The following is a 22,956-nucleotide window of genomic DNA, read 5'->3' on the forward strand; positions in this document are numbered from 1 at the left end:
ACTCATAGGTAAACACTGATAGGCAAGTGCACATAGACCCCCATTGTAGATAAAGGAGCTACATTGTTTCTCAATATTGCAATAACACACTGTGAGAACTCCCCTCGCAGCATTGATGGCTCCCCATGCACGGGATTTTCTATTAGCGTCCTCCATGTCAACAACAAGCATGCCTCTGAAATCTTCACAATTGCAGTGAATTTCTGCATTTGTGATCTAGGTTATACTGAATACTGTGTTGTATTGACGCCTATAGGGGAATCAATGAAGACTTGTCAGTGCCTAGTTTTCTCAAAGATCTGGGTTCGAGGCTCATTGAAACAACAACAGACCTAAGAGCTGCCAAGTGACTTTTACAAAGTCTTAGTGTGGCAATACAGAGGGAAAACCCCATGTCACGGCATTCTTGGTGCCTGCCCGACATCCAAGGAGCTCCTCAACCTGTGACAATTGACTATGGTTACAGGATTGGTTACATAAGGAGTACAATCTCGTTGCCAATCCTGTAATAATCCTGCAATGAGTCGTGTTTAATGTTCAAATTACAACCCCGCTACCACACACACAACCACTTAAACCTCTAAGCACAACTAGGGGAGTACACACACGCGCATTATACACACACATTATATATATATATATATATATATATATATATATATATATATATATATATATATATATAATATTGTATGCCATGTGCATATGCTCCTGGCTGTCTGGGGTTCAAATCCTTTTGCGGGTGTGGAGTTTTCAGTTGCATATTGGCTTGGGGACCATTCAAGCTTGTTCATATATATATATATATATATATATATATATATATATATATATATATATATATATATATATATAATGTGTATGTGTGTGTGTGTGTATTTATAAACTAAAATGTGTGTGTAACTCACGAAGAAATTAACACGTGATAAACAATGTGACAATGTCAGTCCACGAAAGAAGGCTTAAGACAGGAATTTCCTTAAGTAATTACTTAAGTAAAAATATGTATTATTAAATACGAAAGTACTTAAGGAAATTCCTGTCTTAATCCTTTCTTCGTGATGATGAATGTGACTGTCAGACCACGTGTGAATTTCTTCGTGATTTACACGCGCGCGCGCGCACACATGCCGAAGAAATATAAGAAAATTCACTTTAGCAAACAGTGTGGTAGGCGGTTGGAACAAGTTGGGTGAGAAGGTGGTGGAGGCCAAAACCGTCAGTCATTTCAAAGCGTTATATGATAGAGTGCAGGGAAGACGGGACACCACGAGCGTAGCTTTCATCCTGTAACTACACTTAGGTAATTACACAATCCTGTAAGATCAATCCTGGAGTATGCGGCCCCAGCATGGAGCCCAAACCTTATCAAGCACAGGACTAAGCTGGAAAAAGTTCAAAGTTATGCCACTAGGCTAGTCCCAGAACTAAGAGGCATGAGTTACGAGGAAAAGCTGTGTGAAATGCACCTCACATTGCTGGAAGACAGGAGAGCTCGGAGAGACATGATCACTACCTGCAAAATTCTAAGAGGAATCGACATGGGTAGATAGAGATAAACTGTTGAACACGAACAAGGGGACACACGTAGAAACTGAGTACCCAAATGAGCTACAGGGACGTTAGAAATAACTTTTTTCAGTGTCAGAGTAGTTAACAGATGGAATGCATTAGACAGTGATGTGGTGGAGGCTGACTCCATACACAGTTTCAAATGTAGATATGATAGAGCCCAGTAGGCTCAGGAATCTGTACACCTGTTGATTGACAGTTGAGAGGCGGGACCAAAGACAAAGCTCAACCCCCCCAGCAAGCACAAATAGGTAAGTACCACGCCCATATATATATATATATATATATATATATATATATATATATATATATATATATATATATATATATATATATAAAATAATGTATGTATGTAGTAATAGAGATAGGATGGAGGAGGCTAAGGATGACACAGCCAGGAACCTCTCCATAGTGGTTGAGATTAACAAGAGAGAGAGTAAGTAATTCCAAGGTGCGGGAGAACAGCGGCGCGGCCCTCCACAAACACCTGTACACCGTCCATCATAAATTATTTGTGAAGGTCCCGTTAATGCCGTTTACAGAGTAAATCCAATATAACATCAGTTTAAGGGTACGCGCACGTCAAGATCCAGCTCCTGGGTCCAGGCTCGGGATACGTCCTTACTTGATGGTAATGAGACCACACACCGTACCAAGAAATGTCTTCTGCAATTACTTAAAACTATTTCTTACATGATAAGTCCCCCACGTGGTCTCTATAAAAAAAAAGCTAGTGTTGCAGACTCATTTGAGCTGGATGACATTTAGAGGTTGGGTGTGTTAGCAGGAGATGGTGTGGAGCCTGGTGGCCACTGGCAGGTATGTTGCTCTTTCATCAAAAATTGAACGGAAACGAAGGTCTTTGACAGATGAGATGTTTGCTGATGGCCGTAATATCCTCTCATTTGGGATGCCAATTTTCCCCTATTGACTTTAAGAGCAAGTGTGTAAGGCACGTAGATCTGGTGGCGGTAGTTGTGTGATTTAGATCGCACAAGGAGGATATATTACAAGAAAATAATTAATAAAAATTCAAAATACTGCACCTATAGCTTCATTTATAGATGTGTCGCTGGAAGCCGACCCCAGCGTGTACGTGGCCCTCGGTCCCATTCACCTGTAAGCTGCTTCACCTGGGGTTAAATCACACACTTTTTCTAATCTCCCGACCCAGACGTGCATTTTGGTGTTGCTGTGGCCCATAGATGAAGTAGAGAGTTAGTTTAGTGGGAAATGTGGGTTGTGAGTGCATGTGTGCGACGTTGCAGTAGCGGTGTGTGCGCGTGTGGGGCGAGACGCGGCATCGCCGCACCCTTCCCTCCTCCCCCGCCAGAAAGTGGACTTGCCCATTTGTCGTCGACAGAAGTGGCGCGCATCGGCCGTGTGCGTTGTTCTGTGTCCCTAAATCGCCAATTTCCGCGGGTGCTTGTGTAGTGAGTGTAGTGTTGGAGTGTGTGTGGGTGTGGAGCAGCAGTGTGTAGCGAGGGAAGTGTGTAGGGCCATCATAGCCCGGCCAGATGAGGCGACGAGGAGACCGGGGGGCCAGGTGTACACAGCCACCCACCTAGAGCAGTCCAACCCCGTATGGAATCTGTCAAGCTAGCAGGCTTGGGGCCCCACGCCCAGCAAATCCTCTATCCTGGGGGACGACAGCCGCCCCCAGCACCCCAGGCCGCCCATCCTCCGCCCACATCAAGGTACAGTGCTTCTCCGACCTCTTTGCTTATCTCCGGCCACGTGACGGCTAGTAGGCTAGTGCTAGCAGCGTAGAGGGCTAGCAGGTGCTATTTTAGGCCCTCCTAGCCAGGCTAGGAGGTCCCCCAGCCCCCCGAGGGCCAAGCCAGTATCTTTAGGGGTGACAAACAAACAAATGATCGAGTGTATACAAGTCGTTGGTGGCACATTTGTAGCCTTGCGACATGTGTGGGGGGAGGGGGGCTTAGAGGGGGGGACGCGCCCCCCCCTCATGTGTCTAACAAACGCCTAACAAAGTGTGGTAGAGGGCGGGTTGAGAGGGTTAAGTCTGGAGACACTCGGGGGTGTAGAGGCGAACGGTTGGAAGGGCGGCAACAGTGTAGAGGGCAGGGGGGGGGGTGTATGGGGTGGGGGGTGGGGTTGTGGGGGGCCAGACCCCCGGCTTAAATATCTCCCCCCCCCCCCCCCGACCTCCCGTCCCCTGCCCCTCTCCCCGTCCTGCCCTCTATTCTCCCCCCCCCGACCAACCCTCCCCTGCCAGGCCTGGCCTGGCCTCCCTTGTCTCTCCATCCTCTCCCCCCAGGAGTCCCTGCCTTGCCCTACCCTGCCTTGACTTGCCCTGCCCTGCCCTGCCTTGCCCTGCCTTGCCCTGCCCTGCCCTGCCCTACCCTGCCCTACCCTGCCTTGCTTTGACCTGACCCTGTCCCCCCTTTCTTCCTTTGCCCTTCCTTCCTTTGCCCTTCCTTCCTTTGCCTTTCCTTCCTTTGCCTATCCTCTGCCCTGCCTTGCCCCCTGCCCCCTGCCTTTCTCTGCCCACTGCCTAGCCCTGCCTCCAGCCTTGCCCCTGCCTTGCCCTCTGCCCCTGCTCTTCCCTAGTGATCTCTGGTCTAACATCAGAAGCACCAGCTGCCGGTTGATAGGAAAGTGTTCTGGGTGATTGTAGGGAAGTTTCCCAGCGGGGTGTTAGTGGGAGAGGAAGGTATATGGAATGGTTGCTGGGGCGGTGGAATAGGAGTGGTGGTGGTGGTTGAAGGGGAGGTAGAGGCGTTTTTAAAATTGGTGGACAGGGAGGTAGGTGGTGGAAAAGGACAGATGGTGGTGGGGTTGGGACAGATGGTGGAGGGGACAGGTGGTTTAGGGGTTGAAGGGGACAGGTAGAATGTGTGTGTTAGTTGGGAGTTGGGAGGTGTTAGGTGTGTGTTAATTTGGTACTATTGGGAGTGTGTAAATTTGGTAGTGGTGGTGTTAGTGTGAGAGTTCGGTAGTGGGTGGTGTTGGGATTGTGTTAGTTCGATAGTGGTGTTGGGAGTGTGAGAGTTTGGTAGTGGTGTTGGGTGTGTGTTAGTTTGGTAGTGGTGTTGGGTGTGTGTTAGTTTGGTAGTGGTGTTGGGAGTGTGAGAGTTTGGTAGTGGTGTTGGGAGTGTGTTAGTTCGATAGTGGTGTTGGGAGTGTGAGAGTTTGGTAGTGGTGTTGGGTGTGTGTCAGTTTGGTAGTGGTGTTGGGTGTGTGTTAGTTTGGTAGTGGTGTTGGGAGTGTGAGAGTTTGGTAGTGGTGTTGGGTGTGTGTTAGTTCGGTAGTGGTGTTGGGAGTGTGAGAGTTTGGTAGTGGTGTTGGGAGTGTGTTAGTTTGGTAGTGGTGTTGGGAGTGTGAGAGTTCGGTAGTGGTGTTGGGAGTGTGAGAGTTTGGTAGTGGTGTTGGGAGTGTGAGAGTTTGGTAGTGGTGTTGGGAGTGTGAGAGTTTGGTAGTGGTGTTGGGTGTGTGTTAGTTCGGTAGTGGGTGGTGTTGAGATTGTGTTAGTTCGATAGTGGTGTTGGGAGTGTGAGAGTTTGGTAGTGGTGTTGGGAGTGTGTTAGTTTGGTAGTGGTGTTGGGAGTGTGTTAGTTTGGTAGTGTGTTGGGAGTGTGTTAGTTTGGTAGTGGTGTTGGGAGTGTGTTAGTTTGGTAGTGGTGTTGGGAGTGTGTTAGTTTGGTAGTGGTGTTGGGAGTGTGTTAGTTTGGTAGTGGTGTTGGGAGTGTGTTAGTTTGGTAGTGGTGTTGGGAGTGTGTTAGTTTGGTAGTGGTGTTGGGAGTGTGTTAGTTTGGTAGTGGTGTTGGGAGTGTGTTAGTTTGGTAGTGGTGTTGGGAGTGTGTTAGTTTGGTAGTGGTGTTGGGAGTGTGTTAGTTTGGTAGTGGTGTTGGGAGTGTGTTAGTTTGGTAGTGGTGTTGGGAGTGTGTTAGTTTGGTAGTGGTGTTGGGAGTGTGTTAGTTTGGTAGTGGTGTTGGGAGTGTGTTAGTTTGGTAGTGGTGTTGGGAGTGTGTTAGTTTGGTAGTGGTGTTGGGAGTGTGTTAGTTTGGTAGTGGTGTTGGGAGTGTGTTAGTTTGGTAGTGGTGTTGGGAGTGTGAGAGTTTGGTAGTGGTGTTGGGAGTGTGAGAGTTTGGTAGTGGTGTTGGGAGTGTGAGAGTTTGGTAGTGGTGTTGGGAGTGTGAGAGTTTGGTAGTGGTGTTGGGAGTGTGAGAGTTTGGTAGTGGTGTTGGGAGTGTGAGAGTTTGGTAGTGGTGTTGGGAGTGTGAGAGTTTGGTAGTGGTGTTGGGAGTGTGAGAGTTTGGTAGCGGTGTTGGGAGTGTGAGAGTTTGGTAGTGGTGTTGGGAGTGTGAGAGTTTGGTAGTGGTGTTGGGAGTGTGAGAGTTTGGTAGTGGTGTTGGGAGTGTGAGAGTTTGGTAGTGGTGTTGGGAGTGTGAGAGTTTGGTAGTGGTGTTGGGAGTGTGAGAGTTTGGTAGTGGTGTTGGGAGTGTGAGAGTTTGGTAGTGGTGTTGGGAGTGTGAGAGTTCGGTAGTGGTGTTGGGAGTGTGAGAGTTCGGTAGTGGTGTTGGGAGTGTGAGAGTTCGGTAGTGGTGTTGGGAGTGTGTTAGGTGGGAGGTGGTGTTGACAGTGTGTTTGCTTAATGGTAATAGTGGCATTGGGAGTATTTTGGAGGGTGATGGATTATAATGAAATTTGGATTGTTTGGTTGTAGCGGTGTTGGAAATATCTTAGTTGGAGTGTTGTGCTGGTATTGGTAGGTGATTGTGCTGGTGCTGGGAAAGTATTCACCTAGTTGTGTTTGCGGGGGTTGAGCTTTGCTCTTTCGGCCCGCGTCTCAACTATCAATCAACTGTTACTACTTTTTTCCCCACATACCACACACACACCAGGAAGCAGACCGTGACAGCTGACAAACTCCCAGGTACCTATTTACTACTAGATAACAGGGGCATTTAGGGTGAAAGAAACTTTGCCCATTTGTTTCCGCCGGGTGCGGGAATCTAACCCGCGCCACAGAATTACGAGTCCTGTGCGCTATCCACCAGGCTACCAGGCCCCCCAGTGTTACTTTGGTAGAGTTGGTCGTAGGGGTGTATTGCTGGGTGTTGTGGGATGTGTTTTAGGGAGTTTGGACAGTATTAAGCGAGCGTTAGTGTGGTGGTGGTGCTGGTGTGTGTATTGTTGGGAGGTAATGAAGTTGGTTGTATAATCCTTGAAAGGTGGTGGTTGTTGAGAAATCGTTGTGGGGGTGATGCAGAACTGCTAGGAGTGTGGGCGTTGTGTTGCAGTAGGAACAAAGATGAGCATGTTGTATCTTAACTGAAGTCAAGTTTTTTTGTCGTATCGTGAAGTTGAGAATGGAGGTAGTTTCCTTTACTCGGCCTTCCAGTGCTTTCTACTTGCTGACCACCATTAGGCCTATAAGTATTTCCTTACGCTTCTTGGACAAATTTAGTTTTGTATTCTCCATTTTTTTAGGCACTTCTCTTTCACCTAGTCTGTTCCCTTCAGTATTTTGTATGAAGTATTAAATCACTGCTTCTCTTCTTATAAAAGCAACTCTGCCTCAACTTTTAAGTGTCCTCAAAGCTTGGGCAAGTCGTCCTTATTCAGACACTACGGTTTGGTTTAGTTGTGTGGAGCAGGTGGTAGTGGTGGTGGGGCTTGGTGTGTGGAGCAGGTGGTGGTGGTGGTGGGGCTTGGTGTGTGGAGCAGGTGGTAGTGGTGGTGGGGCTTGGTGTGTGGAGCAGGTGGTAGTGGTGGTGGGGCTTGGTGTGTGGAGCAGGTGGTGGTGGTGGTGGGGCTTGGTGTGTGGAGCAGGTGGTAGTGGTGGTGGGGCTTGGTGTGTGGAGCAGGTGGTAGTGGTGGTGGGGCTTGGTGTGTGGAGCAGGTGGTGGTGGTGGTGGGGCTTGGTGTGTGGAGCAGGTGGTAGTGGTGGTGGGGCTTGGTGTGTGGAGCAGGTGGTAGTGGTGGTGGGGCTTGGTGTGTGGAGCAGGTGGTAGTGGTGGTGGGGCTTGGTGTGTGGAGCAGGTGGTAGTGGTGGTGGGGCTTGGTGTGTGGAGCAGGTGGTAGTGGTGGTGGGGCTTGGTGTGTGGAGCAGGTGGTAGTGGTGGTGGGGCTTGGTGTGTGGAGCAGGTGGTAGTGGTGGTGGGGCTTGGTGTGTGGAGCAGGTGGTAGTGGTGGTGGGGCTTGGTGTGTGGAGCAGGTGGTGGTGGTGGTGGGGCTTGGTGTGTGGAGCACGTAGTGGTGGTGTGTGGAGCAGGTGGTAGTGGTGGTGGGGCTTGGTGTGTGGAGCAGGTGGTGGTGGTGGGGCTTGGTGTGTGGAGCACGTAGTGGTGGTGTGTGGAGCAGGTAGTGGTGGTGGTGCTTGTTGTGTGGAGCAAATAGTGGTGGTGCTTGGTGTGTGGAGCAAATAGTGGTGGTGCTTGGTGTGTGGAGCAGGTAGTGGTGCTTGGTGTGTGGAGCAAATAGTGGTGGTGCTTGGTGTGGAGCAAATAGTGGTGGTGCTTGGTGTGTGGAGCAAATAGTGGTGGTGCTTGGTGTGTGGAGCAAATAGTGGGGGTGCTTGGTGTGTGGAGCAGGTGGTGGTGGTGGGGCTTGGTGTGTGGAGCAGGTGGTGGTGGTGGGGCTTGGTGTGTGGAGCAGGTGGTGGTGGTGGGGCTTGGTGTGTGGAGCAGGTGGTGGTGGTGGTGCTTGGTGTGTGGAGCAGGTGGTGGTGGTGCTTGATGTGTGGAGCAAATAGTGGTGGTGCTTGGTGTGGAGCAAATAGTGGTGGTGCTTGGTGTGTGGAGCAGGTGGTGGTGGTGCTTGTTGTGTGGAGCAGGTGGTGGTGGTGCTTGTTGTGTGGAGCAGGTGGTGGTGGTGCTTGGTGTGTGGAGCAAATAGTGGTGGTGCTTGATGTGTGGAGCAAAGAGTGGTGGTGTTTGGTGTGTGGAGCAGGTGGTGGTGGTGGTGGTGGTGGTGGTGCTTGTTGTGTGGAGCAGGTGGTGGTGGTGGTGCTTGGTGTGTGGAGCAGGTGGTGGTGCTTTGTGTGTGGAGCAGGTGGTGGTGGTGGTGCTTGGTGTGTGGAGCAGGAGGTGGTGGTGGTGGTGCTTGTTGTGTGGAGCAGGTGGTGGTGGTGCTTGTTGTGTGGAGCAGGTGGTGGTGGTGCTTGGTGTGTGGAGCAGGTGGTGGTGGTGCTTGATGTGTGGAGCAGGAGGTGGTGGTGGTGGTGCTTGTTGTGTGGAGCAGGTGGTGGTGGTGCTTGTTGTGTGGAGCAGGTGGTGGTGGTGCTTGTTGTGTGGAGCAGGTGGTGGTGGTGGTGCTTGGTGTGTGGAGCAGGTGGTGATGCTTGGTGTGTGGAGCAGGTGGTGGTGGTGGTGCTTGGTGTGTGGAGCAAATAGTGGTGGTGCTTGGTGTGTGGAGCAAAGAGTGGTGGTGTTTGGTGTGTGGAGCAGGTGGTGGTGGTGCTTGTTGTGTGGAGCAGGTGGTGGTGGTGCTTGGTGTGTGGAGCAAATAGTGGTGGTGCTTGGTGTGTGGAGCAGGTGGTGGTGGTGCTTGTTGTGTGGAGCAGGTGGTGGTGGTGCTTGTTGTGTGGAGCAGGTGGTGGTGGTGCTTGTTGTGTGGAGCAGGTGGTGGTGGTGCTTGGTGTGTGGAGCAAATAGTGGTGGTGCTTGATGTGTGGAGCAAAGAGTGGTGGTGTTTGGTGTGTGGAGCAGGTGGTAGTGACGGTGATGGTCTTTGATGTGTGGAGCAGGTGGTGGTGGTGCTTGTTGTGTGGAGCAAGAGGTGGTGGTGGTGGTGCTTGTTGTGTGGAGCAGGTGGTGGTGGTGGTGCTTGTTGTGTGGAGCAGGAGGTGGTGGTGGTGCTTGTTGTGTGGAGCAGGAGGTGGTGGTGGTGCTTGTTGTGTGGAGCAGGTGGTGGTGGTGCTTGTTGTGTGGAGCAGGTGGTGGTGGTGCTTGTTGTGTGGAGCAGGAGGTGGTGGTGCTTTGTGTGTGGAGCAGGTGGTGGTGGTGGTGCTTGGTGTGTGGAGCAGGTGGTGGTGGTGGTGGTGCTTGTTGTGTGGAGCAGGTGGTGGTGGTGCTTGTTGTGTGGAGCAGGTGGTGGTGCTTGGTGTGTGGAGCAGGTGGTGGTGGTGCTTGATGTGTGGAGCAGGAGGTGGTGGTGGTGGTGCTCGTTGTGTGGAGCAGGTGGTGGTGGTGCTTGTTGTGTGGAGCAGGTGGTGGTGGTGGTGCTTGGTGTGTGGAGCAGGTGGTGATGCTTGGTGTGTGGAGCAGGTGGTGATGCTTGGTGTGTGGAGCAGGTGGTGGTGGTGGTGCTTGGTGTGTGGAGCAAATAGTGGTGGTGCTTGGTGTGTGGAGCAAAGAGTGGTGGTGTTTGGTGTGTGGAGCAGGTGGTGGTGGTGCTTGTTGTGTGGAGCAGGTGGTGGTGGTGCTTGGTGTGTGGAGCAAATAGTGGTGGTGCTTGGTGTGTGGAGCAGGAGGTGGTGGTGCTTGTTGTGTGGAGCAGGTGGTGGTGGTGCTTGTTGTGTGGAGCAGGTGGTGGTGGTGCTTGGTGTGTGGAGCAAATAGTGGTGGTGCTTGATGTGTGGAGCAAAGAGTGGTGGTGTTTGGTGTGTGGAGCAGGTGGTAGTGACGGTGATGGTCTTTGATGTGTGGAGCAGGTGGTGGTGGTGCTTGTTGTGTGGAGCAAGAGGTGGTGGTGGTGGTGCTTGTTGTGTGGAGCAGGAGGTGGTGGTGGTGCTTGTTGTGTGGAGCAGGAGGTGGTGGTGGTGCTTGTTGTGTGGAACAGGTGGTGGTGGTGCTTGTTGTGTGGAGCAGGTGGTGGTGGTGCTTGTTGTGTGGAGCAGGAGGTGGTGGTGCTTGTTGTGTGGAGCAGGTGGTGGTGGTGCTTGTTGTGTGGAGCAGGAGGTGGTGGTGCTTGTTGTGTGGAGCAGGTGGTGGTGGTGCTTGTTGTGTGGAGCAGGTGGTGATGGTGCTTGTTGTGTTTGCGGGGGTTGAACTTTGGCTTTGGTCCTGCCTCTCAACTGTCAGTCAACTGGTGTACAGATTCCTTAGCCTACTGGGCTCTATCATATCTATATTTGAAACTGTGTATGGAGTCAGCCTCCACCACATCACTACTTAATGCATTCCATTTGTTAAATACCCTGACACTGAAAAAAAGTTTCTAACGTCTCTGTGGCTCATCTGAGTACTAAGTTTCCACCTGTGTCCCCTTGTTCGTGTTCCACCCGTGCTAAAGAGTTTGTCTTTGTCCTCCCTGTCAATTTCCCTGAGAATTTTGTAAGTGGTTATCATGTCTCCCCTTACTCTTCTGTTTTCCAGGTTTGTGAGGTTCAGCTCCCTTAGCCTTTCCTCGTAGCTCATTCCTCTCAGTTCCGGGACCAGTCTGGTGGCATACCTCTGAATCTTCTCTAACTTCGTCTTGTGTTTAACTAGGTATGGACTCCAGGCTGGAGCTGCATACTCCAGGATTGGCAAGACAAGTGGTATACAGGGTCCTGAATGATTCTCTACACAAGTTTCTAAAGGTAGTTCTTATGTTGGCCAGTCTAGCATATGCCGCTGATGATATCCATTTGATGTGGGCCTCTGGGGACAGGTTCGGTGTGATATGAACCCCCAAATCTTTCTCTCTATTTGACTTTTGCAGGGTTTCACCTCCCAGATGGTACCTTGTGTACAGCCTTCTGCTCCCGTTGTTGTTGTTGTTAAAGATTTGCTACCTGGAACAAAAAGTTCCAAATAACACGGGCTATGGTGAGCCTGTAATTCTGCTCCCATCGCCTAATTTCAGTACTTTACACTTTCCTTAGTTGAACTTTAGCAGCCATTTTCTAGACCATTCCTCCAGTTTGTCCAGATCGTCCAAATGCCCGTTGTGTGGAGCAGGTGGTGCTTGGTGGTGGTGCCTGTTGTGTGGAGCAGGTGGTAGTGCTTGTTGTGTGGAGCATTTGATGGTGCTTGCTGTGTGGAGCAGGTGGTGGTGGTGCTTGCTGTGTGGAGCAGGTGGTGGTTATCTTGAGGTCATCTTGTTGATTTCGGGGCTTTTTTTTTTAGTGTCCCCGCGACCCGGTCCTCGACCAGGCCTCCATTCCCAGGAAGCAGCCTGTGACAGCTGACTAACACCCAGGTACCTATTTTACTGCTAGGCAACAGGTGCATAGGGTGAAAGAAACTCTGCCCATTGTTTCTCGCCGGCGCGTCGGATCGAACCCAGGACCACAGGATCACAAGTCCAGCGTGCTGTCCGCTCGGCCGACCGGCTCCCTTACATACAGCCATCAACGGTGATGGTGGTGCCTGTTAAATTCAATTTTAAATGTGTGGAGCAGATGGTGGTGGTGCTTGTTGTGTGGAGCAGGTGGTGGTGGTGCTTGTTGTGTGGAGTAGGTGGTGATGGTGGTGCCTGTTGTGTGTGGAGCAGGTGGTGGTGGTGCTGCTGCTTGTGTGGAGCAGGTGGTGGTGGTGCCCGTGTCATATGGAGCAGATGGTGGTGGTGCTTGTTGTGTGGAGCAGGTGGTGGTGGTGCTTGTTTGGAGTAGGTGGTGATGGTGGTGCCTGTTGTGTGTGGAGCAGGTGGTGGTGGTGCTGCTGCTTGTGTGGAGCAGGTGGTGGTGGTGGTGCTGCTGCTTGTGTGGAGCAGGTGGTGGTGGCATTTGCCCTTGTGGAGTAAGTTGGTTAGGTAGTGACGTTTGCTCAGGCGGTGGAGTACGCGGTGGTGGTTGCCTGGGTGGTGGTTGTCTTGGTAGTGGTGATCGATGTGGTGATTGTGTATCAGTGGTGGTGGTGGTCGTGGTGGTGGTGGTGTAGGCCATGTCCTGACCCATGCGTTGGTGTGGGCGTCGCTGCCGTTTGCTCCCTTCCCTCCACGCTCACACTTGGCAACGCTGCACCATGACCTCCACTGAATCAAAAACTCGGCGTGTACACTTATGTGGCTGTGTATGTGGCAGTGTGCACGCCCGCTTATGTGGATGTGTGTGCGCGTGCTAGTGTATGTGGGAGGGCGATCAACGGTGGAGGAGTGCGGTTGAGCCCCTGGCTCCTCAATCTCTATGGTCTGCTTTACACCGCCTGCCTTTTTGTTTCATGTTTTTTCGCCATTAAATCTTTTTACTTCCTTTGCTATATTTTCTTTTCTTAGCTTGCTGTCTGATGGCTCACTCCCTTATAGTCCGTTAGGTAAGCACATTCCTTCCCAAATCCACACCTCCTTACCCCGTCCACGTACTCAATCCTACGATTTCTTCCCAGTATTCACGTCCTCATACACTTCTCCCCATCTCCCCCCCCACATGAAGCTCTTTCGCCCCACATTCCCCCCTCCCCCCACAATTTCTTTATTCATTGTTTCCTGATAAATTATATTGGATATTGTTACGCGGTATTGTTAAGTGGCCTAATTTCCGTTGAATGGTTAAAGCTAGACTTCTCTTGTTGATAGCTTGCATTGCAACATTAATAATGCCTCAGCGTGGCTCTTCGGGTTATTTCCTAGTGGAAAATCACGTTCCCTCATGGAAACACACATTCCGGGAATGTGTGTTTCCGCGGCCCTGTCTCTAACGGGCTTCTTGGTTGGTGGTCTGGTCACCGAAGCTGTTAGACCCTGCTGCTCGCAGTCACATCCCTGTTGATCAGGTATCCAGTTGATCTATCTTTTGGCGGTGTTATATCAAGTTTTCTTTTGAACAGAGAGAGGTCGGCTAGTTTTGCCCCTATGTATAGAGGAAGTACTGTATATTTATTGCTGCTTTTCCTCCATGGCACTTTGGGGTATTGCTTTTGTTTTCTAGTACAGTATAAACAAATGATCATTTTGAAGGAACGTAGTTGTTCTAATTTACTTAATTTTTTTTATTTCATTGACTTGAAAGTTTACTGTCCCCTGAACAGACCTTCCACTTGTACAGATTCCAGTATCTTTGGTTAAGGATGATAAGGGGCAGTCAGTTGTGTTTATCTGCATCAGATATGAGGAAAAGTATTGGGGTGAGAACCATGCCCTGGGAGACGTCGCTTTACTGTGGATTCATTAAGCATTTACGCCACCGCTTACGGTTATAGTTATAAACGACGTCGTCGCAGTGTTCGTAACTCGAGCTATTAAATAAATGTCAACAAAGTCACCATGATTGAGGAAAGATGTACAGGTTTCGTAAGTGTCGAAGTAGATGCGTGATGAATCTCGGCCCCGGCATAAATAAATGTAATATTCTTGGCACTTTTTTGTGAAGTTTTAAGAATTCGTTACACTATCTATTATTTACGCATTTTGTTTGCTATTCACTCTGACACATTTTTCGAAGACGTGTTATTGATAGTTAATTTATTGATTCAGCATGACCATTCTGCTTTAAAGCCATTTTACCCAGGATTTTGGGAAACTGGGACTGGGAAAACTTTGGTTGTTTATACTTGGCAAATGACAGATTTTGCATGTAACAAGATTAATCAATTTGTAATTATATATATATATATATATATATATATATATATATATATATATATATATATATATATATATATATATATATATATATATATATATTAAAATATACCAGTTGCATTGTACTCCTGTCGGTCTAGGTTCCAGTCACTTCTGGGGTGTGGAGTTTTCATTCGCATATATGCTTGGGGACCATTCAAATTTGTTCGCATATAGAGTACAGTACAGTATATATATTTTTGTTTACTTTCTGAAGACGAGAAACTAGCACCTCCAATGCATGCAATGTAGCTTTCAATAATTATGGCAGGTATAGTTACTGTAGCTGGAATGTACAAAATATACACTATTGCGACCATAAAGTCTGTTTTGTATATTTTTATTTTGTTGAGGGCTGGAGGGGGTCAAACCTAGCCAATATTTTCTTACTAGTAATTTAGTAGACATGTGGTTACCTTGAGGTGCTTCCGGGGCTTAGCGTCCCCGCGGCCCGGTCGTCGACCAGGCCTCCTGGTTGCTGGACTGATCAACCAGGCTGTTGGACGCTGCTGCTCGCAGCCTGACGTATGAGTCACAGCCTGGTTGATCAGGTATCCTTGTGGTGTTGCTCATTCAGTTATCTCTTGAACACTGTGAGAGGGGTCTGCCAGTTATGCCCCTTAGGTGTAGTGGAAGCGTGTTGAACAGTCTCGGGCCTCTGATGTTGAGTTCTCTCTGAGTACCTGTTGCACCTCTGCTTTTCAACGGGGGTATTCTGCACATCCTGCCATGTCTTCTGGTCTCATGTGATGTTATTTCTATGTGCAGGTTTGGGACCAGCCTCTCAATTATTTTCCACGTATAGATTATTATGTATCTCTCCCGCCTGCGCTCAAGGGAATACAGATTTGTACCCCATATGTTTACTAAATTAGTTATAGTATCGTATATTAGGCCTAGCGGAGTTAATTGTTAGGTTGTTGCAGTTTTTATCACCTTTTATCAAGAGAGCAAAACGTGAACACTCTTGGCCTAACATTCCATATATTCTATAAATTTTGTTGGATGGATTGTGGCATTTCAACTGGGCTGCACAATGCCAGCTTGCAGTTGCAGGCTGGTGCAACTTTGTGCAACAGACATTGTAGTTGCAAACGTGTTTACACTTTCAGACTTGTTTGCGGTTTTTCCACGCAATGTACCATAGGCTACCCCACCATGTGCTTGCTTTATCCTAGCCTCATCTGTTTACCTTTTCCACGCAAAGTGCCATTCCCCATCTTGTGTTTAAAACCAAAACGTATCTCACTGCGCCATATCTTCTGTTTATACATATAAACGTGTGTTCCCCACAATGTCCTCCAGTCAAAAGTATTTCTCCAACGGCCAACAGATGGCACCACTGTGTGTTGTGATGTCTTAGTGCGCGCCATTTGCTTGGCGCTGTGGACATTTTTTTTGTTTTGTTTTAGTGCACCTCCCATTTAATTTTTACGATGTCTGGTGTAAGCTTTAGTAATATAAATATGCCAGGCACGTCTCGCAGGAAAATAACAAACTTTAAAAGTTTAATATACAGGAGATACTGGTGTTTTTAACTTAAATTCCAGACAGTTTTCCAACAATAATGTATGCTCATATATATATATATATATATATATATATATATATATATATATATATATATATATATATATATATATATATATATATATATATATATATAATGAATGTCAGTGTCAGACCACGCAGGAAGAATTCCCTTAAATATTTTCGTACACAGTATTAATACATCTTCAGAAGGAATGATGATCATTCCTTCATTCCGATCAGGAATGATGATCATTCCTTCTGAAGATGATGTATTAATGTATTAATATATGAATGGACTTAAGGAAATTCCTGTTTCAATTCTTCCTCCGTGGTCTGACAGTCTATATATATATATATATATATATATATATATATATATATATATATATATATATATATATATATATATATATATAATAAATTATAAATATTACACTATAAATTATGTGTGTAGACCAAAAGCACGCAGGAATAGTGCAATAGCAAGAATAATGATGTCCGATATAACGTTTAGGGAACATAAGCAAGCAAATATTGCCTTAGACAGAAAAATGATAGGATGGATTACTAGAACTTTCAAATCCAGGGATCCCATCACAATGGTTGTTACTCTTCAAGTCATTTGAGTTGTCCCGTCTCGAGTACTGCTCAGTACTCATTTCCTCCTTCAGAGCAGGAGAGATTGCTGAAATAGAGGGAATACAGAGAACATATACGGCACGCATAGACGCGATAAACCCCTTAAATTATTGGGATTGTCTCAAAGCTCTCCAAATGTACTCACTAGAAAGGAGGCGAGAGAGAGAGATACCAAATAATATACACATGGAAAATACTGGTGTATTAAGGTCCCTAATCTACACAGTAAAATAACAACGTACTGGAGTGAACTATATGGAAGAAAATGCAGAATAGAACCAGTGAAGAGCAGAGATGCCATAGGCACAATCAGAGAACACTGTATAAACATCAGAGGTCCGCGGTAGTTCAACGTCCTCCCAGCGACTATAAGAAATACGGTATTGCCGGAACAACCGTGGACATCTTCAAGAGAAAACTAGAATGTTTTCTAAAATTAGTTCCAGACCAACTGGGCTGTGGTGGGTATGTGGGCCTGCGGGCAGCTCCAAGCAACAGCCTGGTGGGCCAAACTCTCACAAGTCAAGCCTGGCCTCGAACCGGGGAGTAGAAGAACTCTCAGAACCCCATCAAGCAGGAGACTCCATGGGTTAAATGCTATGACATTAAGTAAAAGTACATCTGGTATGTGTCGTGGCTTTTGTCTGAGTTCGAGTCCATGCCATGGAAGGGGAAGGGAGCGATCAGGAGAAAGTACCAATCTATTACGACTATATAGTACTTGGAAATGATAAGGATTTGTGTTGGGACGGTGAAAGGAACGGTGCCCAACCACTTGGACGGTCGGAGATTGAACGCCAACCTGCACGATGATAGACCGTCGCTCAACCGTTCTGACTATAGACGATTGACTGGGCGTAAATCCGTAACTGTTTCCTCCTGCTCACCCAGCAGTAATTGGGTACCCTGTTAACGTCTTAGCAGGTCGTATTTCAGTAAAAACTAACGGCTAAGGCTTATAATAAGCGAGCTATGAGATGGGAAAACTGTCTTCTAACAGAAGTGAGAATTGTGCTCTCATTGCCTTGCCTATACAGTGAGGTGAGTATAGTATCGCTGCCTTATAGCGACGACTTCGCTACTTCAACCTAAGCTGTCAAAAAGCTGACGTGTAGATTTTGACAGCATAACATGCTTTTTGTAATTTGCTTATATAAAAGACAACACTCAATCTTTCACACAATATAATTAACATTTTGCCTCGAATATAAATTAATATTGTGGGTTTGACTACGTGAAATTACACACACAATCTGATGGATATTTCTTTCAAATTGTTCGGTTTTCATAAGCACAAATCGACGCAGGTAAACCATATTTGTTTTGGAACAAAACGTGGGCCCTCTTTATTAAGGGGGTATAGATTAGGGAGGTACCGTATTTGCCGCCGCCAAGACGTTTTATTTTACTAGAATATTACAAAAATATATTTATCAATGTATTTTAGGCTTTATAGTTCATTTATTGAAATTGACATTGAATTGGGATTTTATGAAAAAAAACCCACACGATTTTTGCATGAAAATAAAAAATATATATACAGGTATACAGTTGGTGGTGGACCAAAAATATGCATTCTATCTCTGCTGGCAAATGAGGCTTTAAATGTTTCGGTTAACCATTTTTCTTTATTATGGATTGTGTGGTGTGTTTTTTTACCATTAATTAAAGGTTGGCATTTTTAACTGCAAATTAGCAAATATTTTATTATAAAATTAGACGGTCAGCACAAGACAGTTGTATACAAGGAGAAATGGTATAACAAAAAGGTAAACAGCATAAATCGCGGAATTCGAACTAATGAACCTTGGCGCAGTTTTAAGTTTTAATAGAGTAAAAGCACAGGAATACACAAGAGGGGAAAAACATTAGATAGAATTGAAACCTCATAAATATGCGTTTCAAATTTGTTATTTTTTCTCATAAGTAGGTACGTTATGCATTACATGGAAACCGACGAGCTGACAGGTTTGCTAGTTACGTGTGGGAGATAAAAGACTTTTCCATTACCTCGGAATAATTATCAAGAGGTAGTGGAAATTCCCTAATAATCCTCTACACTTTGTTGTATAACAGCGCTCTAGCCATGTAAATTGAGGACGGAAGAAAATGTGTATATACTTGCGAGCAGCCGCGACCAACAGCCTGGTTGACCAGTCCAGCGACGAGGAGGCCTGGTAGAGGACCGGGCCGCGGGAACGCTAAGCCCTGAAATAATCTCAAGGTACCGCTCAAAAGTGCTACACCCAATGGATTTCAAGGTCATTAGCCCTTCCACCACGTGTGACATGACATCATACAGTAATTGTAGTTAATGGCAGACAAATCTGAATCTCTCGTGTGACATGCTGGGACTGCAAAATATTGTTATTTAGTTGTTCATAAGACAAAGAAAAGTAGCACTGGATAATAATAATAATAATACTATTAACAATATCTATTATTATTATTATTATTATTATTATTATTAATTGATATATAAATGACAGGATTTGAGTACATTTTTTTATAAAGGCCAAGACTGCAGTGACTAAAAAATATGTAGAAACTCTTGAAACCCTCTCCAGGTGTGCTTTAGGTACTGAGAGTTGTGTGTGGAAGACTGTAGGCCAAATTAAAGTTGCGTGTAACGTGGTTCTCGGTGACTATCCATCCAGAACGGCGCGTCTGAACTCCGCACAGCAATCTGTTAAAAATGTGACTTACTAGTATAAATTAAAGTACCGTAATATTGACAGCTTATATGCGTTGGCCTCGATGGGTGGGTTGCTTGGGTTTGTACGTTTCTGGTTAGGCAAACCAGTTAGTTGCATTTCTTTAAGAGCGGCAATTTAAAGTGAACGGGGTTGTATGTTCCATTACAGTATTCTTGAGTGCTTAACACTGCAAATAGTGTTTGTGTATGTGGTGGTGTTGCTGTAATAGTAATGAGGTAGCGGGGTTGTGCATTTGTGGTGGTGATGGCAGTGTGGTTGGGCATTTGTGGTGATGATGGCAGTGTGGTTGGGCATTTGTGGTGGTGATGGCAGTGTGGTTGGGCATTTGTGGGTGGTGATGGCAGTGTGGTTGGGCATTTGTGGTGATGGCAGTGTGGTTGGGCATTTGTGGGTGGTGATGGCTGTGTGGTTGGGCATTTGTGGTGGTGATGGCAGTGTGGTTGGGCATTTGTGGGTGGTGATGGCAGTGTGGTTGGGCATTTGTGGGTGGTGATGGCAGTGTGGTTGGGCATTTGTGGGTGGTGATGGCAGTGTGGTTGGGCATTTGTGGTGATGGCTGTGTGGTTGGGCATTTGTGGGTGGTGATGGCAGTGTGGTTGGGCATTTGTGTGTGGTTGGGCATTTGTGGGTGGTGATGGCAGTGTGGTTGGGCATTTGTGGTGATGGCTGTGTGGTTGGGCATTTGTGGGTGGTGATGGCTGTGTGATTGGGCATTTGGTGGTGGTGATGGCAGTGTGGTTGGGCATTTGGTGGTGGTGATGGCAGTGTGGTTGGGCATTTGGTGGTGGTGATGGCAGTGTGGTTGGGCATTTGTGGGTGGCGATGGCAGTGTGGTCGGGCATTTGTGATGGTGATGGCAGTGTGGTCGGGCATTTGTGGTGGTGATGGCAGTGTGGTTGGGCATTTGTGATGGTGATGACAGTGTGGTCGGGCATTTGTGATGGTGATGGCAGTGTGGTCGGGCATTTGTGGTGGTGATGGCAGTGTGGTTGGGCATTTGTGGTGGTGATGGCTGTGTGGTTGGGCATTTGTGAAAAGTTTCTTCCTCAAAATGAAAGAAAAACGGTGAATGGGGGTTGCTTTTCCATTGTGCTTTTGCATATCAATCCTCATTACTGCATGAAAGCGGTACACAAACACTTTTACACTAGTTTAAATGACGTACAGAACAAAGGATAAAAAAACTACGCCGCGGGCGGGATTCAAACCCGTACAGGTGTAGCATTCAATGGATTTCGTGTATTTAACCATTCTGCCACCGCCACGTTGCACAATGCTGCAACTGTTTTGCCCTCAACAGAAAGGTGAGGACCCAGGCACCCAACCAACCCACCCACCCACCCCACCTACCTACCCACCCCACCTACCTACCTAACCTGTCGAAGTCGATGCATAGAAAACGTCAATATTATGGTGCTTTCATTATTACTGGTACGTCGTGTTTGTAACGGTTTGGTTGATTACGTTAAGAAATGCGACGTATATTAAGGCGAGAGGACGGGTTGATATATATATATATATCGGCTCCCTCTCCCACTCTTGCTCAGTCACGACTTGATAAGGGTCCTGGACGGACAGAACCTAGTCACTTTCATTTCATGTGTGTGTGTGGAGGTTTGGATGTTCGATTTCAGGCACGTTATTGTCACTTATTTTCACTGGATGTTACGGTTACTTTCAACGTATTTGGAACTAAATAAATTTAAAATTACAATAAATGATAGTGTGTTCCTTAAGAGAAAAATCTAACGGTCTAATTGTGTGGCTTTGTCCTAGAGTTATTTTATGTATATTATACATGGTAATGTGTATCACATGTATAATTTCGCATACTTAATTAAAGGATGTGTTGTACCATAGTCTGAATAGTTTCAAGTGCAGGACTAAGGGGATTAGATTGAGATTGTGTGTGTATTAATGCACCTCTGGCGGAGGGTACCCGCTCCCAGCCACTGTACCCGCACACCTCGCCTCGCCTCTCCAACTGTATGTACTGTACGGCGTCTTTATTTTGAAGAGTTGGTAAATTATATTACCTTTTTTTTCAACACCTCCATAATGTCATCAGCGGGTGTCTGATTGACCAGACTGTCCACTAAGCCTGATCGGAGACCGTGCCGCGGGAACATTGATTCCCGGAACCCCTGGGGTCCAGATGATCTGAAGGTAGCGGTATTTTAGCAGACGAAGACAAAATGCAGATTAGTTTTATTATTTTCTTTTCTGAGTTTCTAAAGCAAACTTTTTTCGGCGCAAATGTTGGGTTTGCGGCGTTATTGTAGTACGATTCGCGACTCTGTGGTTTGTCGTGGCGTTGGTTTATTGTTTTATAATTTATTTAAACACGCAAATTTTCTAAATTAATAGTTCAGGAAATTTTACCGGCTGGAGCCGTTTGTTTGAGCCGTTGCCAATGCAACCCTAACGGACATTTGGGAGGTTTGTGAAGGTTAGGTTGATTACTAATAGAATTCCTTTAATTATTGAAGTACAGTACTAATTAAGTGGTAGTACTTCAAATGATAGGACCTTTTTTTTTTACTTGTACTATTTGTACTCTGAAGAAATAGTTCCAAGTGGCACGGGCTATGGTGAGCCCGTAGTGGACTTACCTGGCACAGGAGCGTTGCTATAATTGGATCGGAAATGTGGTTTTGCTGCTATTGTTGTTTTAAATACAGTACTCTGAACAAACAGTTCCAAGCAGCACTGTTTGTTCTGCAGTATATGGTGAGCCCGTCGTATTCGCCTGGCATAGGAGATGTATACTGCATTCAGTGGTTTTGTTGACCAGACCACACACTAGAAGGTGAAGAGATGACGACGTTTCGATCCGTCCTGGACCATTCTCAAGTCGATTGTGACTTCAGAACCAAAATTTAAGTGGTTTTGTCTGGCCAGACGCTCAAGAGCCTAGGCAATCCACCTAACCTCTCTAGGCGGATGTTCACTAGTCAGAGTAAGCGCTTGGTGGCTTCTTTTTGATAATTTCTTACTTTCTAGTCAGAGTAAGTGGCAATATATAATGTTTTTTATTTTTCTAAAGCACCGTATTTATTTTTTTAAGACTGTGGTCGATAGTGTTGAATATTTCTGTGAATTGTGTGAGAGGACTGGTTGCACCTTGTAACCTTGTAGTGACCAGGAGAGGAATGGCATCCATGCCTTGACACCACAGGTAATGAACAAATCCACAAGGGCCGTGACGAGGATCCTCGTCACGGCCCTTGTGGATTTGTTCATTTGATGCATCACGTTAGTGTGATCTCTGTGTGTGACCACAGGTAATGTTTCTATTTTACAAATTTAAATAAATTTAGGGTTCATTAGGATAAATAATAATCATATCTTTATTCATAAATGTTTTTTACATTTATAGTTGAGTTTAAACAAATTTACAGTAAATTATTTACCTAAGATAATCATAATAACATGATATATCTGTAGTTCTAAACTGTATACTCAATATTTACATACATACTAAAATGTATATAAGCTACAGTATATGTTTCAATTATTTTAAAATCATTTCAGTTGTCAAGTTCAGAATTAACTAGTTTTCCATTGTCGGTGGCAAGAAGCCCATGTTTATCAAGGTCCATTTAGGCCAACTACTGACCTTTCCTAGTAAGCAACACACAACAGTTGCTTATCTCCTGGGTACTTATTGACTGCTAGGTAAACAGAAGCATCAGGTGAAAAGAAAACGTACCTAACCTTATTTTGGTTGTGAGTCGACTGTGCTGACCATAGAGCTATCGGACGGACCCTTACTGTTGTTTGTTTCCTGCTTGCTTGCTTCAGCTAGTGGATTTTCTTGGTCATTGAAGAATTGGTTTTCTCCGCCATGATGTCTACTTAAATGCCAAGCATTTAAGTAGACGACATCATTTAAGTTTATTTCTCACATCTGCCTCTCTGCTTGCTCTAGTAACTCTGTTTCGCGGTTTAATTAACATTATCGGTGTTTTCTGAGCTGCTAATGTAATGTGATATGGCATTCCCGAGGAAGATATTCTACAAGCTTAATGAGCCTAGTTTACCCATA

General features: G+C 46.4%; 1 protein-coding gene across 7 annotated transcripts in view; it reads left to right on the plus strand.

Annotated features, from left to right (window-relative positions):
* LOC123758464 (Smrter) overlaps positions 1-22,956 on the plus strand; it is a 730,161-nt gene that overhangs the window by 522,934 nt on the left and 184,271 nt on the right. For 6 of the 7 annotated variants that reach the window (XM_069328777.1, XM_069328778.1, XM_045742901.2 and 3 more), the window contains exon 1: positions 2,846-3,269. The exons of the other annotated variant lie outside the window; for it this stretch is intronic. In XM_069328777.1, the coding sequence (XP_069184878.1) occupies positions 3,157-3,269 (113 nt within the window). In that variant the 5' untranslated portion in view covers positions 2,846-3,156. Of the gene's footprint in view, positions 1-2,845; positions 3,270-22,956 lie in introns of those variants that run through there. 7 annotated transcript variants of the gene reach the window in all.

The sequence above is a fragment of the Procambarus clarkii genome, chromosome 22 (genome assembly GCF_040958095.1).
Source record: "Procambarus clarkii isolate CNS0578487 chromosome 22, FALCON_Pclarkii_2.0, whole genome shotgun sequence".
Taxonomy (NCBI): Eukaryota; Metazoa; Arthropoda; class Malacostraca; order Decapoda; family Cambaridae; genus Procambarus; species Procambarus clarkii.